Here is a 17,069-nt window from a genome sequence, read left to right on the forward strand (position 1 = left end):
CAATTGTTGTCTTGTTATTGCCGGTATATTATTCGTCGTAACTCGTACCTAATTGTATATGTACGTTTTTCACATAAGCATTACGTCCTGCCGTCCATCATTCACATGCTTTTGTTCAAGTTCAACCGTATTCAACTTGGATGATCCTCATCGTGAAGCCGCCGGTGGTGGGCCGGGCGGAACAGTATACCTTCCAGGGGCCCCAGCGGTGTGTCGAACGGGACAGCATACCTCCCAGGTGTACTGGCAGAGCGTCGGGACAGCATACCTTCCAGGGGCGATGGCAGTGTGTCGGGCGGTACAAAATAACTGTTAGGAGCACCGTCGAGCTCTGTGCGTGGCCGCTGCTCAACGTAAGAAGCGTAACGGGTTGTTATTAGGTATATTGTCATGTTTTTCGAAGACCCATTTTTTTCTAACGTCCAAACTATCCATCCCAAGAGCACAAGGTTCAAGATCGCTCATGAGGCATCATTCCGGCCCATTTCACCATCCTATTCCTACCTAGGTATCGGGAGTTACGCGACCACCATAGTTGATGAGTTGCATTGTGTGATTACACACCCGTCTCATGACTAGCGTGTCCGCTTGCGATCGACCCGCGCCGGTCCTTTCTGGAGCGTTCCATATTCCGTAGGTATGACCCGGTCATAGCCCGGGCTCCAGGACCAACCTGTCCGGTGAGTGACCCAAACCACTCCGCGATCCCCGTTGACCTTGGGACTTACGGTGGGTTATCACTCGGCCAGAGTTGTTCCGAGGTAGTGCGAGGCTCGATAAAGCGGGCTAGTGACTCAAATTCGGAGGTTAATCGGGTGGCTGCTCGGACGGACGGGGCTGGTATTCGCACGCAATAAACCTGATACTATTTGATTTCATATTTTCCATTTTCAGCAGTTGATCGAGCATGCCGCGGTGAACGGCTATGAGATATAAGTGTGGTAAAGACTAGTTTATGCATCCTGTGATCATTGAAAGACGATGTAACAAATGTTGAAAATAGCAGGTCTCGGTAAAATAAATGAATTCGAGTAAAATGTCTTTATTTTCAAAATCAACAATTGCAACAGACGGGTTAACACATACGCACTACGCAGTCATACAAATTGACTTCAGTGACAGACGTCCCGTTTCGCACACAGCGGGCAGAGCGAGATGCCTTACTGCGCCCACAGCGGACACTGAGAGCGCAGACTGGACTGAGCCGCGAACCTCAGACAGACCGACGCAGACACAGGTCCCAGAAACGAAGAGAGAGAGAGAGAGAGAAACGAGATAAGAGTGGAAGACACTGGGACTTCTGCTTCGTTTGTCGTGTTCAGAAAAAAAGGTGCTGCCGAAACAGTAACATCATTGCTATGTAGATGTGAAGCAGAGAAACAATGCTGTCAATGTTTGCATATTGGCATCAGTGGCAATATATCTGCAAAGGATCGGCAAAAAAGAACGACTTAAAAACAGCTGACGAGTACTGAGTACGTAACAAAAAAGGCTTCGGAAAAACATCTAAATACCGTCTCTCACGAGTCAGGAAATAATGGCCACTGATTTGAACTCAGCACTATCAGTCATACAAAGCTCGTCGAGTCCTCCATTCGTATTGCCATTAGTAGTACACGGTCAGCCAGTGACCAATCGTGGTTAGTTCAGGGTGTTAACGCCCCAGCCCACCACATACACACACTATTCCCTCCCCACCCCGAACGTTCAACTCACAGTCTCTCTATTCGACAAAATGGAGCATCGCAAAACCTAATAAATCCTGCGGTTTGAGTTTCACATACAATCACGCCTCAGGTAAAGTTCATTTCACACCGTAGGCATTGCTCAATGCCGCATCTCGCGCAGTCCGTGCGAATCAGCGCCCGGCAGCACAGCCATTAGAGCAGGCCTCCGACGAACTGGTCACACAGCCATCAGAGCGGGCAGCCTCGTAGCGGCTGTTGGGGGCCGATGACGTCATCAAACGGGCCAATGACGTCAGCAGAACGTCCCGGCAAGCACCAGACGATTGGACAGCCGTGCTGGCGGCGGGCAGAACGGGTGGCGCCCCCACCTCCGGCGCGGCAGAGTCCGGATCTAGGCGCGCCCTCGGCCGCCCGAAGATCGTTTGCGGCCAACACCGGGCCAGTCTATACGAGTCTCCCTGGAAGTGAGGGAAGAAAAAGCATGAATGTAGGAGTAAATGGAGTGAGTGATGTGAGTGAGCGAATTCCGATACCCCACAAAGCCCAGGCGTGAGTACACAAACTTTCCCAAAAGAAAGGTCACATTAGAAGAATCATTTGAAAACAGGCAAAGATTATGTTACGCGTTTAAAAAGTGGTCCCAGAAAGTTACATGACTTTTTGTAGTCATTCACGACATTCACTGAATCTACATGAATTTGTCAAGCCAGCGAAATATGTAGGTCCAAACTCCAAACAGCAAGAGATCTCCAAAGATATCAGAGGAGCGGGTGAGATTACAGATGACACTACCTGCAGTGGTCGTCCTGAGGCCGCCGTCAGAGACGGCCGTCAAAGGTAGGCCGCCAAAAGTACTCGCCCGGCTCTGCAGGACACGGGACACAGCCAGAGGGGTTAGTGAACACGGGTCGGACACGGCACACACCTCTTAGTGGGGCACAAGGACGGACACATGCGAGTGACAAAGACACGTAGACGCATACCGACGCGCTGCTAGGTTGGTTACTGTCATTATTGATGGCTTTGTAAAGAAGTATGCCATTTATGTTATTGACGTTACGCACAAATCACAATCACAACAGATATGTGATACACAATTCAAAGGAACTTTCAAATTACACATTGTGTAATTAATTGGGACAGTGTGAGTGAACAAGTATGCAGGGACCCTACTAAAAAAAGGTGATGGGTGAACACGATTTCAGTCGTCGCGCCTGAGACAAACTGTGCGTGTAAAAAGGTGGCGAAAGATAAAAATCGTCAGTTACGTGTGCCGTGCCATGTAAAGGCTACGGTGAACGACGAACGTAAACAGTGTAACGAACATGCGTGCAGCTAGTGATAGGAGCCAATCATCACAGAAAACGTACACACTAATGGCTGTCTTTCGGCTTTATCTTGAACGTGATTGTTGACACTTTCGCTGCGGAAGAGTAGCAAACGAGATTCAGTATCTTCACCGCGGGCCGTTTACTATCAGTGTTGAAACAATACCATTACTTATTTGGAGCGACCAATCATTTTGAGGCCAACAGGAACGAGAACAGAGACAATGCCTAATCATGATGCTGGAACATATGCACTTGGTTTATTTTCATCCTAACCCGAACTCACTTTTTGGGGGCGACTGTGAGGCGGACCCCGTCCTCCTGACGACGGTGGTCCTGTGGCGCGTTCCGCCGGCCGGCGCGGCCTCATCCTCGTGCTGACTGCCGCCGCTGTCGGAGCTCTCAGCCGTCGCCGCCGTCGACGTCGCCGACGCAGCCGGGTGCGAGCCGAAAGACGAGTGTCTGCGGGAGAGAGTAGGGGAAGGGTAAGAGGGTTGGAAGCCTGGTGACGACGGAACATAGCTGTCGGCAGCGTTTGATCGCCGAGATGGCGCAGAGAGACGTACAGGGCAGCTGGTGATGCGTGCTAATAGGGTGAGATACTTTGTCAGTGGTCTATCTATCGCATTAACTGTGAAGGATGGAGGTAGTGAACATACTCAAGCGCAGCAATTAACATTTTGAACCGCAATCAGTGTATAAAGGAGGACCGATAGGGTGGGTATTTAATTTTATCGGCAAGATGATTCAAATTACGATACATACGAATTACGAACACATGAAACAATATGAAACAATACGAACAGAAGATGACAATGTTGAAGGTATTTCTGCAATCAAATTGGTATTGCGCTAAACCAACCAACTATGTACGCTTGATCATTTTCTCCGTTGCTGTGCTATGTGCAATGCACGGCGTCCCGAATGTCATTACATGTCAGTGCTGGCGCCCGGCGGAACGAGGCATCGACTATCCGCTGTGGAGTATTTACTGTGTAGCTACTGATAATGCAGCGAAGCATGCACTACTACTGAAAGAGCGGTGCATAATATGCTATAAAACATCCATTCATGCAACTTTATCCTAAAAGTATCTTTGTGTTGCTTCTAAATACTGAAGTAGCTACTGAAGCAATTATGCCTCGCATTAGGTATAACTGGTAAATACCCTTACAAGTACTATATACCAGTATAACGCGTTTTGGGGCGACTAACGGAGCGAGCGAGAGGGTGGGCCTTGCACGTGCGAAATTTCGAGGGGGTACCTCCAATTGACTTGTGCACGGCACCTTACTAACCGGTCTCTAGCGATGTGCCAAATTTGAGCACAATCGGCCCAGCCGTTCTCGAGATCTGAGAGCGGCACCCTGCACGTGCGCACGTGCAAAATGGGTCCCAACTAACTTGTGCACGGCACCCTACTAACTGGTCCCTAACCGTGTGCCAAATTTGAGCGCCATCGGTCCAGCCGTTCTCGAGATGTGGAAACGACCCCTGCACGTGCGCACGTGCAGCAGCACCCCAACTCTGGCACATGTATATGCAGTGCCTAGTGGGTGCCTACCTACATGCCAAGTTTCAGCGCAATCGGCCAAGTAGTTACCGAGATATTGCAACAATTACAAAAGTGACACCTCTTCGTTTTGCACGTGGCACGTGCATAAGGGGCCACCCACATGCATCGGGAATAGTCCAATACTTGGTAGAAGGAATGAAGCTACCCTACAAAAATTACCGCGTGTAAATCGATCAAGTGGTTGCTGAGATATAAGCCTCGCAAAAGCGTCCGCACGGCCGGCCGGCCGGCCGGCCGCTCATACTCAGAAATTTCCGGTAATCTAAGGAAAGACTCCGCTCGCTTCGCTCGCTCCGTAACCACCAGTATAGCGCCTTTTGGGGCGACTAACGGAGCAAGCGAGAGGGTGAGCCTTGCACGTGCGAAATTTCGAGGGGGTACCTCCAGCTGACTTGTGCACGGCACCCTACTAACCGGTCTCTAGCGATGTGCCAAATTTGAGCACAATCGGCCCAGCCGTTCTCGAGATCTGGAAGCGGCACCCTGCACGTGCGCACGTGCAAAATGGGTCCCAACTGACTTTTGCACGGCAGCCTACTAACCGGTCCCTAACCATGTACCAAATTTGAGCGCCATCGGTCCAGCCGTTCTCGAGATCTGGAAACGACCCCTGCACGTGCGCACGTGCAGCAGCACCCCAACTCTGGCACATGGATATGCAGTGCCTAGTGGGTGCCTACCTACATGCCAACTTTCAGCGCAATCGGCCAAGTAGTTACCGAGATATTGCAACAATTACAAAAGTGACACCTCTTCGTTTTGCACGTGGCACGTGCATAAGGGGTCACCCACATGCATCGGGAATAGTCCAATACTTGGTAGAAGGAATGAAGCTACCCCACAAAAATTACCGCATGTAAATCGGTCAAGTGGTTGCTGAGATATAAGCCTCGCAAAAGCGTGACCACGGCCGGCCGGCCGGCCGCTCATACTCAGAAATTTCCGTTATTCTACGTAAGACTCCGCTCGCTTCGCTCGCTCCGTAACGAGTGGGTTTATGTTCCAGCCACCAAATGCAAGACACAGTGGGCGTATTTACAGTCATGCCGGTCTACAGAGGCGCTCTATATACACAGTCTATAGACGACGTCCACGAACACATGCTGTTCCATCATGCCCTGTGTAATCGTCGTCACTTACTGATAAAACTGGAACACACGAGGAGGCCTACTGGCGGTCGGCGCCAGAGTGAGACAGACACGGAAAACACACCGTTAGTGACACAAAAACCAGCACTCCATCCAGTTACACGGGATGTTACCGCTAGCACTAACTCGGATAAGACAGTACCTATTCATATTTTTAGACTTGCTGTGAACATACATTGTATGCACAAGTTGTTATGATCGGGTTTCAGGACGAGCGCTTTGCGCTACGCTTTTCGCTTTTGATTTTTGGTTGAATGACTGAGTTTTATCGTATCGAATACATCGATATCGTTAGATTTAATAGCCGGATTACAATGGACAAAATAGCGAAAGGCATCAAAACTAAAGTCGCTCGGGTGAAACCCATGTTCGTTATTGCACCGAAAGACGAGTAAGAAGATTTACAAAATAAATAATTAATAACGTACCACACCTCTGTTAGGGAAAGTACCACACAAAAAGTTAACAATGTTAGTTAGTGATTAATAGTGGGTTTATATTGGAGTTTGTCTGCTTGGTTGTAAGGACCAATATAGCTCTTGAAAGGCACGGTTTCACACCCACCCACACTCTCTCTCCGTGACCTCACCTGGAGAACGGCGACTGATCAAACAGCGAGCCGTGTCGGAACGTCATGGGCTTATCGAACAGCGACTTGACGGGTCCGTGCATGTCCCAGAGATCGGGCATGGCGGGCAGACCTCGCTGCGAGAGGGAGCCGCCGGCACTGCGCGTCCGGTCTAGACGCAGCGGCTCACCCATCAGCAGCGAGCGCTGGGGGAACGGAGAGACGGTATTAATGTCAGCAGAACGCTGCCGGTCCAGTCGCAGCGGCCCGCCCATCAGCAGCAAGCGCTGGGGGAACAGCATGATGCCAATACAGCTGTGAGAAAGCCGAGACAGGTACTTGGTAAGCCACCGAAACCGATACCAATATGCTGTTGAGACAAATACTGACCGGACAGTGAAGCAGATAATTACAAGGCACCGAGATAAATACTGACGACGCACCGAAACAGATGTAGGTTTTCCGGAATTGTCAGTGTGTTGACGGCCGGTTCACTCTGGGCCAAATACCGATACAGATACTGACAAATAAGACATAGACTTCCGCTTGAAATCGAAGGGGACGAACTTCGTCGTTCATTCATCCATTCGGCCATCCATCCAATAGCTGCCGTCGCCAGTCTTACCTTGGCCGGGTTGCCGTCCATGTCCATGCGCTTGGTGAGGCTCTTCATCCTGTCCATGAGGTTGCCGAACAGGGACTCGGCGGTGAAGAAGTCGAACTGATCGTCGTCATCATCCTCGCCGCCCGAACTGAGACTGTCCGCCCGCTCCGTAGAGGAAGTCATACGGGGACGGGACAGTCTGCCGACAGGGGGGGGGGGGAGGGGGTTAATGGCATGGGCATATTACATAACATCGAGACAATGAAGCCGTGAGGCACCGAAATGGCAGGTAATTAGCACTAGTGACAATATCCGACCTACCACTGTTAGCAAGTGGCAGAAACGAGTTATGAGAAAAAAGGTGTCACGACGCATCCTGGTAAAGATGAGAAAAAGTTTTTGGTCATATCTAAGCATGTTGAGTTTATAATGTGACAAACCAGAAAACCATGCCTCTACGCAAAAAAAAAAAAAACATGCAACTCATGCAACTGTTGATGCAAACGAAGGTGCTTCCAACCAGCGGAAGCACACATATTTCCTCTTTTTAAACGATCCACGGAGTACACTGTGATAACTGATGCTCTAAAAGCCCACTGACTGCCTGCGCCTAACATCAATATTTCAACCCCCTGTCCTCTGCTCTTGCTCTCATTTCCACTCGTCAGTTACCTTCGCCGCTCGGAAGGCCAGCTTCCCATATCGAGCAGCGGCCGATCGTCGAAACACCGCATTGAACTGAGTCTCCGCAGGCCCAAAGGCGCGTCCCACAGGTCTTCACGCGAGGACCGGTCGCCCAGCAAGTTTCTGCCGGTGGCCGCCAGGCGGCACTGTTAGTCTCACACGCCGGGGGCACACAGATAGATCCAAGAGGTCATCTCACGGTAATTTTGGACAACACGAAACGAGACAATACGAGACAAGACGAGGGGAGTGTTAGCAAATAGAAACGCTCAGACACATGCGGGTAATAAAGTGAGATGAAAACACGACACGACAAGCTCTAGCTACTATGAAGTAGGCGTGGGAAAATGTTTCGACAATCAAAACTGTAATAATTACGCAATACAAACAATAGTCGTAGAGTACCGTCAACCAACGTTCCCCCTTCCCCGCCCAAAAAGAATCCAGCAAATTTATGGATGTAACTAATTTTCCATTTGGTATACGAGTCTCGGTCGTATAAGTATCGATAGCATTTAATAGTTATTGGTGCTGTGACCCGGGTATGAGCGTTGAGCAGAGCTCGTTAAAAAAATGATGCTAACAAATTTACCTAACACCTATCATTTGGCGTTACCGGTGCGTCGTTGGCACCGGGATCACGGCGTGAAACAAAATGCTTGCCGGCTCTGGCAAACACCGGCACAAACACGCGTCGCCGCCACCTACACGGCCCAGCGTTCCGCCCACTGCGCTGCCAAACAAAGCCAGACGGCGGGCAGCAAAAACGCCCCGTGGCACAGACAAGACTCGACGGACAGACCAGCAACGCCCTCCCCATCACTCACGGGTCTGGGTTGAAATGAAGCAGCTCTCTCTCTCTCTCTCTTCTCTCTCTCTCTCTCTCTCTCTCTCTCTCTCTCTCTCTCTCTCTCTCTCTCTCTCTCTCTCTCTCTCTCTCTCTCTCTCTCTCTCGCTCTCGCTCTCGCTCTCTCACTCTCACTCTCACTCTCACTCTCACTCTCACTCTCACTCTCACTCTCACTCTCTCTCCCTCTCTCCCTCCCTCCCTCCCTCCCTCCCTCTCTCTCTCTCTCTCTCTCTCTCTCTCTCTCTCTCTCTCTCTCTCTCTCTCTCTCTCTCTCTCTCTCTCCTCCCTCCCGTTCCCTCGTCTCACTCACCCCAGCCGGCGCTGGCCAGACATCTGGTGCGTCCGGAACAGACTGCCGCCCTTCTCCCGGTCCTCCTCCTTGGTCTGCGCCTGTACCGTCGGCGTCATCGTGCCGCCTCCCTCCAGCGCGATCGGGATGATAAACTCGCGCGGAGACTTGCGCAGCGCTTCCCTGGCAGGAGGCGGAGCCAGTTCCTCGGCAGTGCCACTACCGTCGTCACTAGACGAGTCTTCAGGCAGGGAGCGAAGAGAACTGGTGTGGGAGACCGGCTTCTGACGGCGACGGTAGGCAGCGGCTGGCGCAGGAGCGGCAGCAGGGGCTGGCGCAGGAGCGGCGGCAGGGGCCGGCGGTTCTGCCGGTGCTGGTGTGACGCTCGGAGGAGCGGCCGCCGCCGCTGGCTCTGATGCCGGTGTCGGAGCCGGGGCGGGCGCGGCGGCCGGTTTAGTGTCCTCATCCTCACCCACCAGTCGGATGGGGATGATGTACTCCTTGCTGGGTGCGCGCCGCGGCGGCAGACTCTGCGCTCGGTCCTCAGTGCGCGGGGCAGCTGGCGCCGGACGCTGGGTGCCCTCACTGGAGACGCGGGACAGCCGGTTAATCTCTGCTGCCATGGCCGGAGGCACTGGGGGAGCCCGTGTGTCGATGGGCGAGGGGCGGGCCCCTGAAGTGTCAGACGGTAGAGAGGACACTCGCTCGACAGGGGCACGCGCCGGCGAGCGACGCTCAGGCATCTTCTCACTAGCTTTGGGAGTTTTATCAGCAGCTGACTTCTCATCAGATTTCGCCGCCTTGGGTTTCGGTTTCTCCTCAGGCTTAGGCCTCCAGTGTTCCTTTGGCTTTTCTGGAGGTGCTGAAACCTCCTCTGCCGGCTTCGTAGCGGGCTTAGTGACCTCAGGCTTTTTAGCAGCTGGTTTGGCGACCTTTGTGGTCTCTTCGGGCGCTTGTGGTTTCTTTTCTTCTTTCTCTTCTTTGTTGCACGGCCTAGCGATTTTAGCCGGCTTCGCGGGCTGATCTTTGACTTTCTCTTCAGGTTTTATAACAGCATCCTTGTCCTTCGCTACACTTGAGACATCTTCCTTTGGCGGAGTGGGCTTCCTAGTCTGGACAGGCACATCTTGCTTCATGTCAGAGGGACTGCGGGCTGGCTTCTTGCTCGGTGTTTCATCAGGCTTTGAGGAAGCAGATTTCTTCACACTGATCTGAGGCTCCTGAATAGACGAAGTCACCTTTGCAGCAGGCTCTTGCGGAGCTTTAGGCTTTTTGGTTTGACTGTCTGAGAATTTGGTATCTACCACTGGAATCTTGCTCTTCTTGGGAGTGGTAGATGGTTCACTTGTCCGCACAGGCGATTTTTCCTTTTGGTCTGACTTAGGCGTGATGGCCTCTACCTTTGGTTTCTCATCACCAGTCTCTACACTGGGCTCGGTCTGAACGGGCTCAGCCTGAACTTCCGGTGGTGCATAACTGTCCTCAGTGATCACAGCTTCAGGGCGACTCGACTCCGCTTCAGCAATAATATCGGCAGGAGTCGCAGTCTTCTCTTTGGGTTCCGCTAGTTTCAGTGACATTTTACTACTCGTATGAACAGGGCCTTCTGGTGCCTGTTCTGGCGATATGACTTCTTGAGCAACCTTACTATCTGAGCTACCTTCTGCACTAGGAACTGCCTTTGATTTACCTTCCCCGGTTTCAGCCTGTGACGGCTGGATGGGGGGCTCCGCAACACCCTCCTCGGCCACAGTGCCAACGGGTGATTGTCCCTTCTGTACTACCTCGGGCTCAGGCGCGCTCTGAGTGACCTGAGGCTGCTGCGGCGGCACCTCCACCGCGGGGAAGTCTTCCTCGGTCGGCTCCGGTTCCGCAGGTGCCTCCCCACGCGGCTCCGGTCGCGACTCTCCCTCCCCTTCTTCCTCCTCCGGGCGCTGGGGCTCCTCTGCAGCCACTGCTGCCTTCTCAGACACCGGCTCAGCAGCCTTCTGCTCGCCATCAGGCACCCTTTGACCGGCACTCTGCACCTCCCCGCCCGCCGCAGCCGCCGCCTCTCCCATTGACACATCCTCCTCAGGCAGTGGCGGCTCCGACGGCGGCTTCTTCTTCTTCTTGGCCGCCTTCTCACCCTCCTTCTTCCGCGCCTTCTCCGCCTTCCGTGTTGCTTTCTCCTCTCCCTCATCGAGTGCCCGTTTGGCCGCCTTGTCGGCTGTAGCCGGCTCGGTGGGCTGGTCACCGGGAGCTGGTGAGGCGCCCGGCTCCATCTCCATCGCGCTGCTGGCCAGGGATAGAGAGTCGGAGGCGCCGAACTGTGCCTGGGACGGCTCAGTGTCGGCCGCCGGAGGCACGATCGCCTGTGAAATGGAGACAGAAGGTTAGAACAGCGGTTTACAGGAGGTAAAGATGTAATCCGAGGCGAGTATGAGGTTATGCACCATGCGGAGAAAACGTTAGCACGTGACTTCAACAATCATTTGCACTGGCATTGTGAAGCACATAGACAATATACAATTTGGTGTCTATCATCATGTTATAAAGGTACCACCCTCCAGCTTATATTGCACGTATGATTAACCCGCGCACCGACGGGGGGGGGGGCGGATATCCGCCCCCCCCTGAGGTTTTTCGCGAATAGCGGGAAAACCGCGGCGCGTAGCGCCGCGAAATTTGGTATGACTATTCCCTTATCAATTTTACACATGGTGTGCAAGTTTGAACCTCCTACCTTTCAAGGTCAGGTCACCAGGTCACTTTGAATGACCCAACCTCAAGTCACTTTTTTGCAACTTTGTCACCGTGCCAGAGATACAGTAGATGTCGGAGGCATTTGAAAGTCGCAGGATGTTATTAGGTCATTAGTAGCTACAATTTGTATATCTCGGAATTTTGATATCGGTGACCTAAGGTCAGGTCAATTTCGCGACCTCCCCATTATAAGTCAATGGGGGAAAAATCAACTCCCTGTTTTTACCACTAAAACGGGTCGGAATGGCCCCATATACCATACATGACTTCATATACGATCAACCTTCACTACCTTGAGGTCTGTTTTGCTGTTGGGCAGCTGTGAGGTCATGTGACGTCATCAAAGGTCACCAAAGGTTTTTGGCCAATAACTCCGTACAGGAACAAGATACAGACGCGTGGATGGTCTCATTGTGTTCAGCTCGTCAAGACGCATCGAATGATATACATGATGACCTCGAGGTCACGTGACCTGAGGTCAACCTTTGACCTTGACCTTTCGAGGTCAACATATATATCATTCGATGCGGATTGACGAGAGGATCACGATGATGCCCTTAGTTTGTTCCTATCTTGACTAATTCGAAAGTTATTCGAGAAAAACTCTCTCCATATTTAGCGCCGCCATTTTGACTTTTTCGACCCCTGTGACGTCATCTTTGACCTGACCTGAAAATGACCTTAGTAAAAATTGTAGATCTTGACCGTGCGTATCCGATGCCGTTTACCGCTTGTCGCTATCTTGCTTCGTTCTCGAGATCTCGGGGGGGCGGTCATCCGCCCCCCCCCCCGTGTCGGTACTAAGTTGGCGCAGACCCCCGTCGGTGCGCGGGTTAAGTACATTTAAAACCCATTGCTTAAGAAAAACGAACGCTCATAAAGACGCCCTCCCCTCGACTGACCTCCGCCGGCTGCGCCATGACGTGCTCCTTGTCGGGCTCCTGAGGCGCCAGTGAGAGTAGCAGGTCGAGTCGCACCGGTGTCTGGTTGGCCAGCTCCTCGGCCGCCTCCAGACAGTTGATCTCCTCGTCCTGGTTCACCCACCAGTGGTCACACACGTCCACCATGGTGGCGCGCTGCTGCGGCGACGGCGTCAGCAGGGCGTGGATCAGCTCGGAGGCGGCTGCGGGAGAGGGGGAGAGCAGGTCAAAATGGTTCGATGAAGGTCAGCATGGGTTGGTGGAGGCCAGAAGAGGTCGATGAAGGTCAGTAGGGGTACGGAAGTCATTATAAAGGTCAATAGAGGTTGAAAGGAACCAATGGAGGTCATTGAGAGCGGGGTTAACGGAATTCAACGGCAGTCCACCTCCCCAGAGGTCAGCTATGGAGGTCAGTGAACTTTATCAAAAGTCGACCAAAGTCGGAAAAGGGCACCAGAGGTCAACATGTATCAAAAGAGACTCAACAGCGCACGAAAGAACGAAGGTCAGCAGGGAGTGAGCTGCATGGACACGGAACGAAGGGCATTGTTTTCTAGCAAACGAATAACGAGCAGGTTGTGTAAAAACGGTCCGACAGTACTCCGGGCTAGCCGATTATATAGCCTTGACCCAGCCTGAGCGAAATTCATCGAAGGATAACAACAGCCATTAGCAGAATGAGGAAGGCTAACGATAGCCTGGCATGAGCCATCATCGGCGGTGCATGAAGTTTCTCGTGTTTTGATGATTGACGTTTATACACGTCTTGGATATACCGTATACAGCTGTATAGATAGTGATACCGCTGGGATAGCGTCAATACCTTTGCCCACAATTGTGCTGGAAGTAGTTATTTCCGCACCTTAAATGGAAATTGCCATCGAGTCGCAAAGCTCATCATTAGGCATCCCATTGAGGATCATGGCTAGCATTAGAATCACGATCTCTTCGAGCTGAAACGGACGATCCGAATGGCGTTGCAGATCACTGGTATGCCACCGCGACCACTGAGGCACGCGGCACACATGCGACATCCCATAGCGGGATGTGAACCGGTCTCTTTCATCCTCCCGCTGCGCATCCTCCGATCCGCGGTCAGACAGATGTTTGATCGGACCAGAAAATCGCAGGTCGGTGTCTTTATCAAAAGGGTGCGGCCGTCTAGTGGATGGTACGACCATGGGTCAGCAGTTCCCGAGGTAAGGGATAGTCGGGAGCTGCCCGGAAAGTCAGGGCGAATGATGGAACGTTTCACAGAAAAATACAGATTTACGGTGTCGCTCCAGAAACAGGACCCAGAAGCCACTGAACCAGAAGCTTTAAATAAAATATGAACACGGACTATCTCGTATGACTTATTCAAATCCACATCTCAGCACAGTGCACGCGATCCCCTCCCCTTCCCTTTTACACGTTACTCACGGGACCGTTTCTGCGGCTCGTAGAAATCTCCCGCTGTGATCTGTTTGACCAGTTTCTTGAAGTTGGAGCCGTCAAACGGCATCGCTCCGTAGACGAGTGTGTACAGGAGGACACCGAGGGACCAGCAGTCCACTTCGGGGCCCGTGTAGGGCGTGCCCCGCACGATCTCCGGAGAGGCGTACAGCGGCGAGCCGCAGTACGTCGACAGCAGGCGGCTGTCCTCGAACACGTTACTCAGACCGAAATCGGCGATCTGAAACGCGCAGGGGAGTGGCATAGAGTCAGCTTCGGAGTTTTGTGGTTGAGGAAGTCCCGACTTCCTCAATTTTCATTTTTCTGAAGTACCGGGAAAGGGTAGTGTCAGGGAGATAAAGCATGAGTAAAAGGTAACCGGTAGCGAATGAAGGGAATGGTTATTTTCGTCAAAATTGAAGCAAAGTTGAGCGTTGTAGCCACTTTTAGCAGACGATCTCTTTGAGGAACGAGACAAAGCCAACTAGACCGCATTCGTGGTAAAAAACCGTATCCAATCCACCGCACATCACTGGGCAATTATTATAGTCGACGTTCAAGGAAAAACGGTTTGCCAGTCACCTTGCCACCATATTTACCTTGGCATTGCCGAACTCGTCGAGTAGAATATTCTCCAGCTTCAGGTCACGGTGGCAAATCTTGTGCTGAAACAGACATCGAATGTATGAGCAGGACTGTTTGTAACAACGGAATTGTAGCGGAAAGTGATATAAAAATTACGTCAATCACTTGACTGAGCTTGGCACTTGGAATGCTTAGGTCGTCATTAGCTGAAAGCAATGTGAATTTGAAGTTGTATTAGGCAAGAACTGACGAATAGACTAACCGAAGACAAATTCTGACGACATATAGCTACTTCACTTGTCCGGTCTATCCAGCAGTAGAGACACTGATCGCTTTCTGGGGTAGCATTCAGGGATAGAATCGTACTGGTGTAGTGTCCTACCTTGTGGCAGTAGTAGCAGGCGCGGGCCATTTGGGGTAGTATCCCCGGGTGGCAGGTAGCAAGTGACCTAAGGTAGTGCCCGGAGGAATTATCCAACCTTGTGGCAGTAGTAGCAGGCGCTGGCCACCTGCGGTAGTGTCCTTACCTTGTGACAGTAGTAGCAGGCGCTGGCCACCTGAGGTAGTGTCCTACCTTGTGGCAGTAGTAGCAGGCGCTGGCCACCAGGTGTAGTGTCCTACCTTGTGGCAGTAGTAGCAGGCGCTGGCCACCTGGCGGAATATCCTGCGCGCCTCGCTCTCCGAGAGGACCTTCTTCTCACTGAGGTAGTCGTACAGCTCACCGCCGGCGGCGTACTCCATCACCAGAACCATCTTGTCGCGGTTCTCAAACACTGTAGGGGCACAGGGTGGTTGTGTTTAGAAGGCGGCGGAATTTACAGAAACGTGGACTCCCAACTGTTACAGGTTACAGATGAGTAAACTCGAGGTATGTGGGTGGCATAAACATTACGCCTAATCGCGAGGCACCCGATGCCCTGTATAGCGGTATGCTGGCTCCGTTCAACGGGCAAAATGATATACGAGTTTAGACAAGCAAGCTTAATGGAAGCAAGTTAAATCTAGGTGCGTTCACGGGTTGCATTGTTTGCGATGCTTGTCTTAATTCTCCATTGTTTGCAAATTGCACAAACGTAAAAAAACTGCACGAATGGTAGACGACAAGCAGTGGTGACTATGAGATGAAGTGCGGCGACCATGCCACGCCACCTCACTTCTTCATTAGATGGAACATTGTCTTACCTACATAGAAACCAGACATATAGGATAAAGGTCGTGATGGTCAGTGATGGAAACCAAAGGCCCTAAAAGGCTGCACATGCGGCATATCGGCCGCGGTCATTATTATTAATCAACTGTAACGATGGTATCTATTGTGGTTCTCCGTTTTAGGCAGAGATATTCCGATAACTATTGTCTAACAGCAGAGTGGGCGACGATAAGCTATGTGATCGTGTCGATAGCGAGTTCTGTCAGTAAGTGATCTTGTCGACTATCACAGGCGGAGATGACAAACGTAATGTCATTTGAGCGACTCGTTCAGTCTTTTCGGCCACCGACGTTGACAGATTCCAAACTTTTCTGATGTCGTCAATCGCAATGAACGTGAACTGACTTGAAAGACTCGCATGCAAAATATACGCCATTATATAACATACTCAATACTCATATCAAAATAGCCTGAAGTATGCGCTTGTGCAGTTAAAACCTGTTGAGGTGCCTCCTTCAACCTTCATGGCATCCCATGAACAAACACGGACCGGTCCGTGTTCCAATAAAACATTCCAGCATGGTAAACGTTACGCACATGTTTTACACCGGAACCGTCATAAGGCGTCGTTTAAATGCCAGACACATAATCATTTTTACTGCGTGAACATGTCATTGATTAAAATCGCAAATGGTTGAACGGGCAGATTGACACGGAGCTTCATTTTATGTTATTTGTCATTTTATCAGTATGCAGAACTACCTTTTTGGTGAGCCAACCAATATGAATATTGAATAACCATATGCAAAGTATTGAGCCGCCATTGTCGAACTTAGTGCAGATTTGGGGAAAATGGGACAGCATTACCTCCAACCACAGACATGAATGGCGAAAGTTGAATTACCTTCAAATATGTGGATGATATGTGGATGAGTCACAGAGGACATGATCTGAATCTCCCGGCGGATCCGGATCAAATCCTTTTCAGTTTCAATCTTGGCTTTCCGGATTGTCTTGATTGCAACCTGAGAACAGAAAATGGATACAGATCAAGATGGGACCTGATCGAGCACCGGGGACGTGTTGTGAGCGTTTCGGGGAGGATCCTGACAAGATGAATGTGAAAATGTAAAAAATTGATCATGACTTATTTATGATGCACAGGTGCTATGTTAGTTGATATTTATTTATTTATCAAATATCCTCCTAGACATTTTTATCACTTTCTTGCTGAGTAGTACGACCGACAGATACAATCGTTCATGACCTGCTAATTTTTGTCCAATGTCAAACAGAGACGCCTTCTCACAAAGCCGCTGGTCAGTGTCCTCTCGGGAGTCGGTGTCCTCTCGGCACGTGAGGATTCACGTCCTCTCGGCCGGTGAATGGTAACGGTACTAACACCGGGCCACTTTCGGGCCGAGCCGACCCTGGCTCCGGCTAGGGCGGCCCGCCGACTCCTCGTCTAGGTGAGGGGAGCGGGGAGGGAGGGGTTCGGGT

The 17,069-nt window shown here is 51.4% G+C and overlaps 1 protein-coding gene across 13 annotated transcripts in view; it reads right to left on the reverse strand.

Annotated features, from left to right (window-relative positions):
• Positions 1 to 1,026: 1,026 nt before the first annotated feature.
• The window catches only part of LOC122368355 (serine/threonine-protein kinase par-1-like), a 45,311-nt gene continuing 29,268 nt past the window's right edge, over positions 1,027 to 17,069 (reverse strand). The window contains exons 4-17 of one of the 13 annotated variants that reach the window (XR_006254230.1): positions 16,474 to 16,594; positions 15,041 to 15,192; positions 14,434 to 14,499; positions 13,823 to 14,075; positions 12,383 to 12,603; positions 8,757 to 11,089; positions 7,585 to 7,719; positions 6,934 to 7,111; positions 6,330 to 6,514; positions 5,733 to 5,762; positions 3,303 to 3,478; positions 3,059 to 3,111; positions 2,481 to 2,553; positions 1,027 to 2,146 (exon numbers count right to left, since the gene is read on the reverse strand). Coding sequence is in view for 9 of the 13 variants with exons in the window: in XM_043342212.1 (XP_043198147.1) it covers positions 3,062 to 3,111; positions 3,303 to 3,478; positions 5,733 to 5,762; positions 6,330 to 6,514; positions 6,934 to 7,111; positions 7,585 to 7,719; positions 8,757 to 11,089; positions 12,383 to 12,603; positions 13,823 to 14,075; positions 14,434 to 14,499; positions 15,041 to 15,192; positions 16,474 to 16,594 (3,900 nt within the window). In the remaining 4 variants the exon portion in view is untranslated. Of the gene's footprint in view, positions 2,147 to 2,480; positions 2,554 to 3,058; positions 3,112 to 3,298; positions 3,479 to 5,732; positions 5,763 to 6,329; positions 6,515 to 6,933; positions 7,112 to 7,584; positions 7,720 to 8,756; positions 11,090 to 12,382; positions 12,604 to 13,822; positions 14,076 to 14,433; positions 14,500 to 15,040; positions 15,193 to 16,473; positions 16,595 to 17,069 lie in introns of all 13 variants that reach the window. The other 12 variants (XR_006254231.1, XR_006254232.1, XR_006254233.1 and 9 more) reach the window with 12 other exon arrangements.

The sequence above is a fragment of the Amphibalanus amphitrite genome, unplaced genomic scaffold (assembly GCF_019059575.1).
Source record: "Amphibalanus amphitrite isolate SeventyFive unplaced genomic scaffold, NRLGWU_Aamphi_draft 000941F_arrow, whole genome shotgun sequence".
Taxonomy (NCBI): domain Eukaryota; kingdom Metazoa; phylum Arthropoda; class Thecostraca; order Balanomorpha; family Balanidae; genus Amphibalanus; species Amphibalanus amphitrite.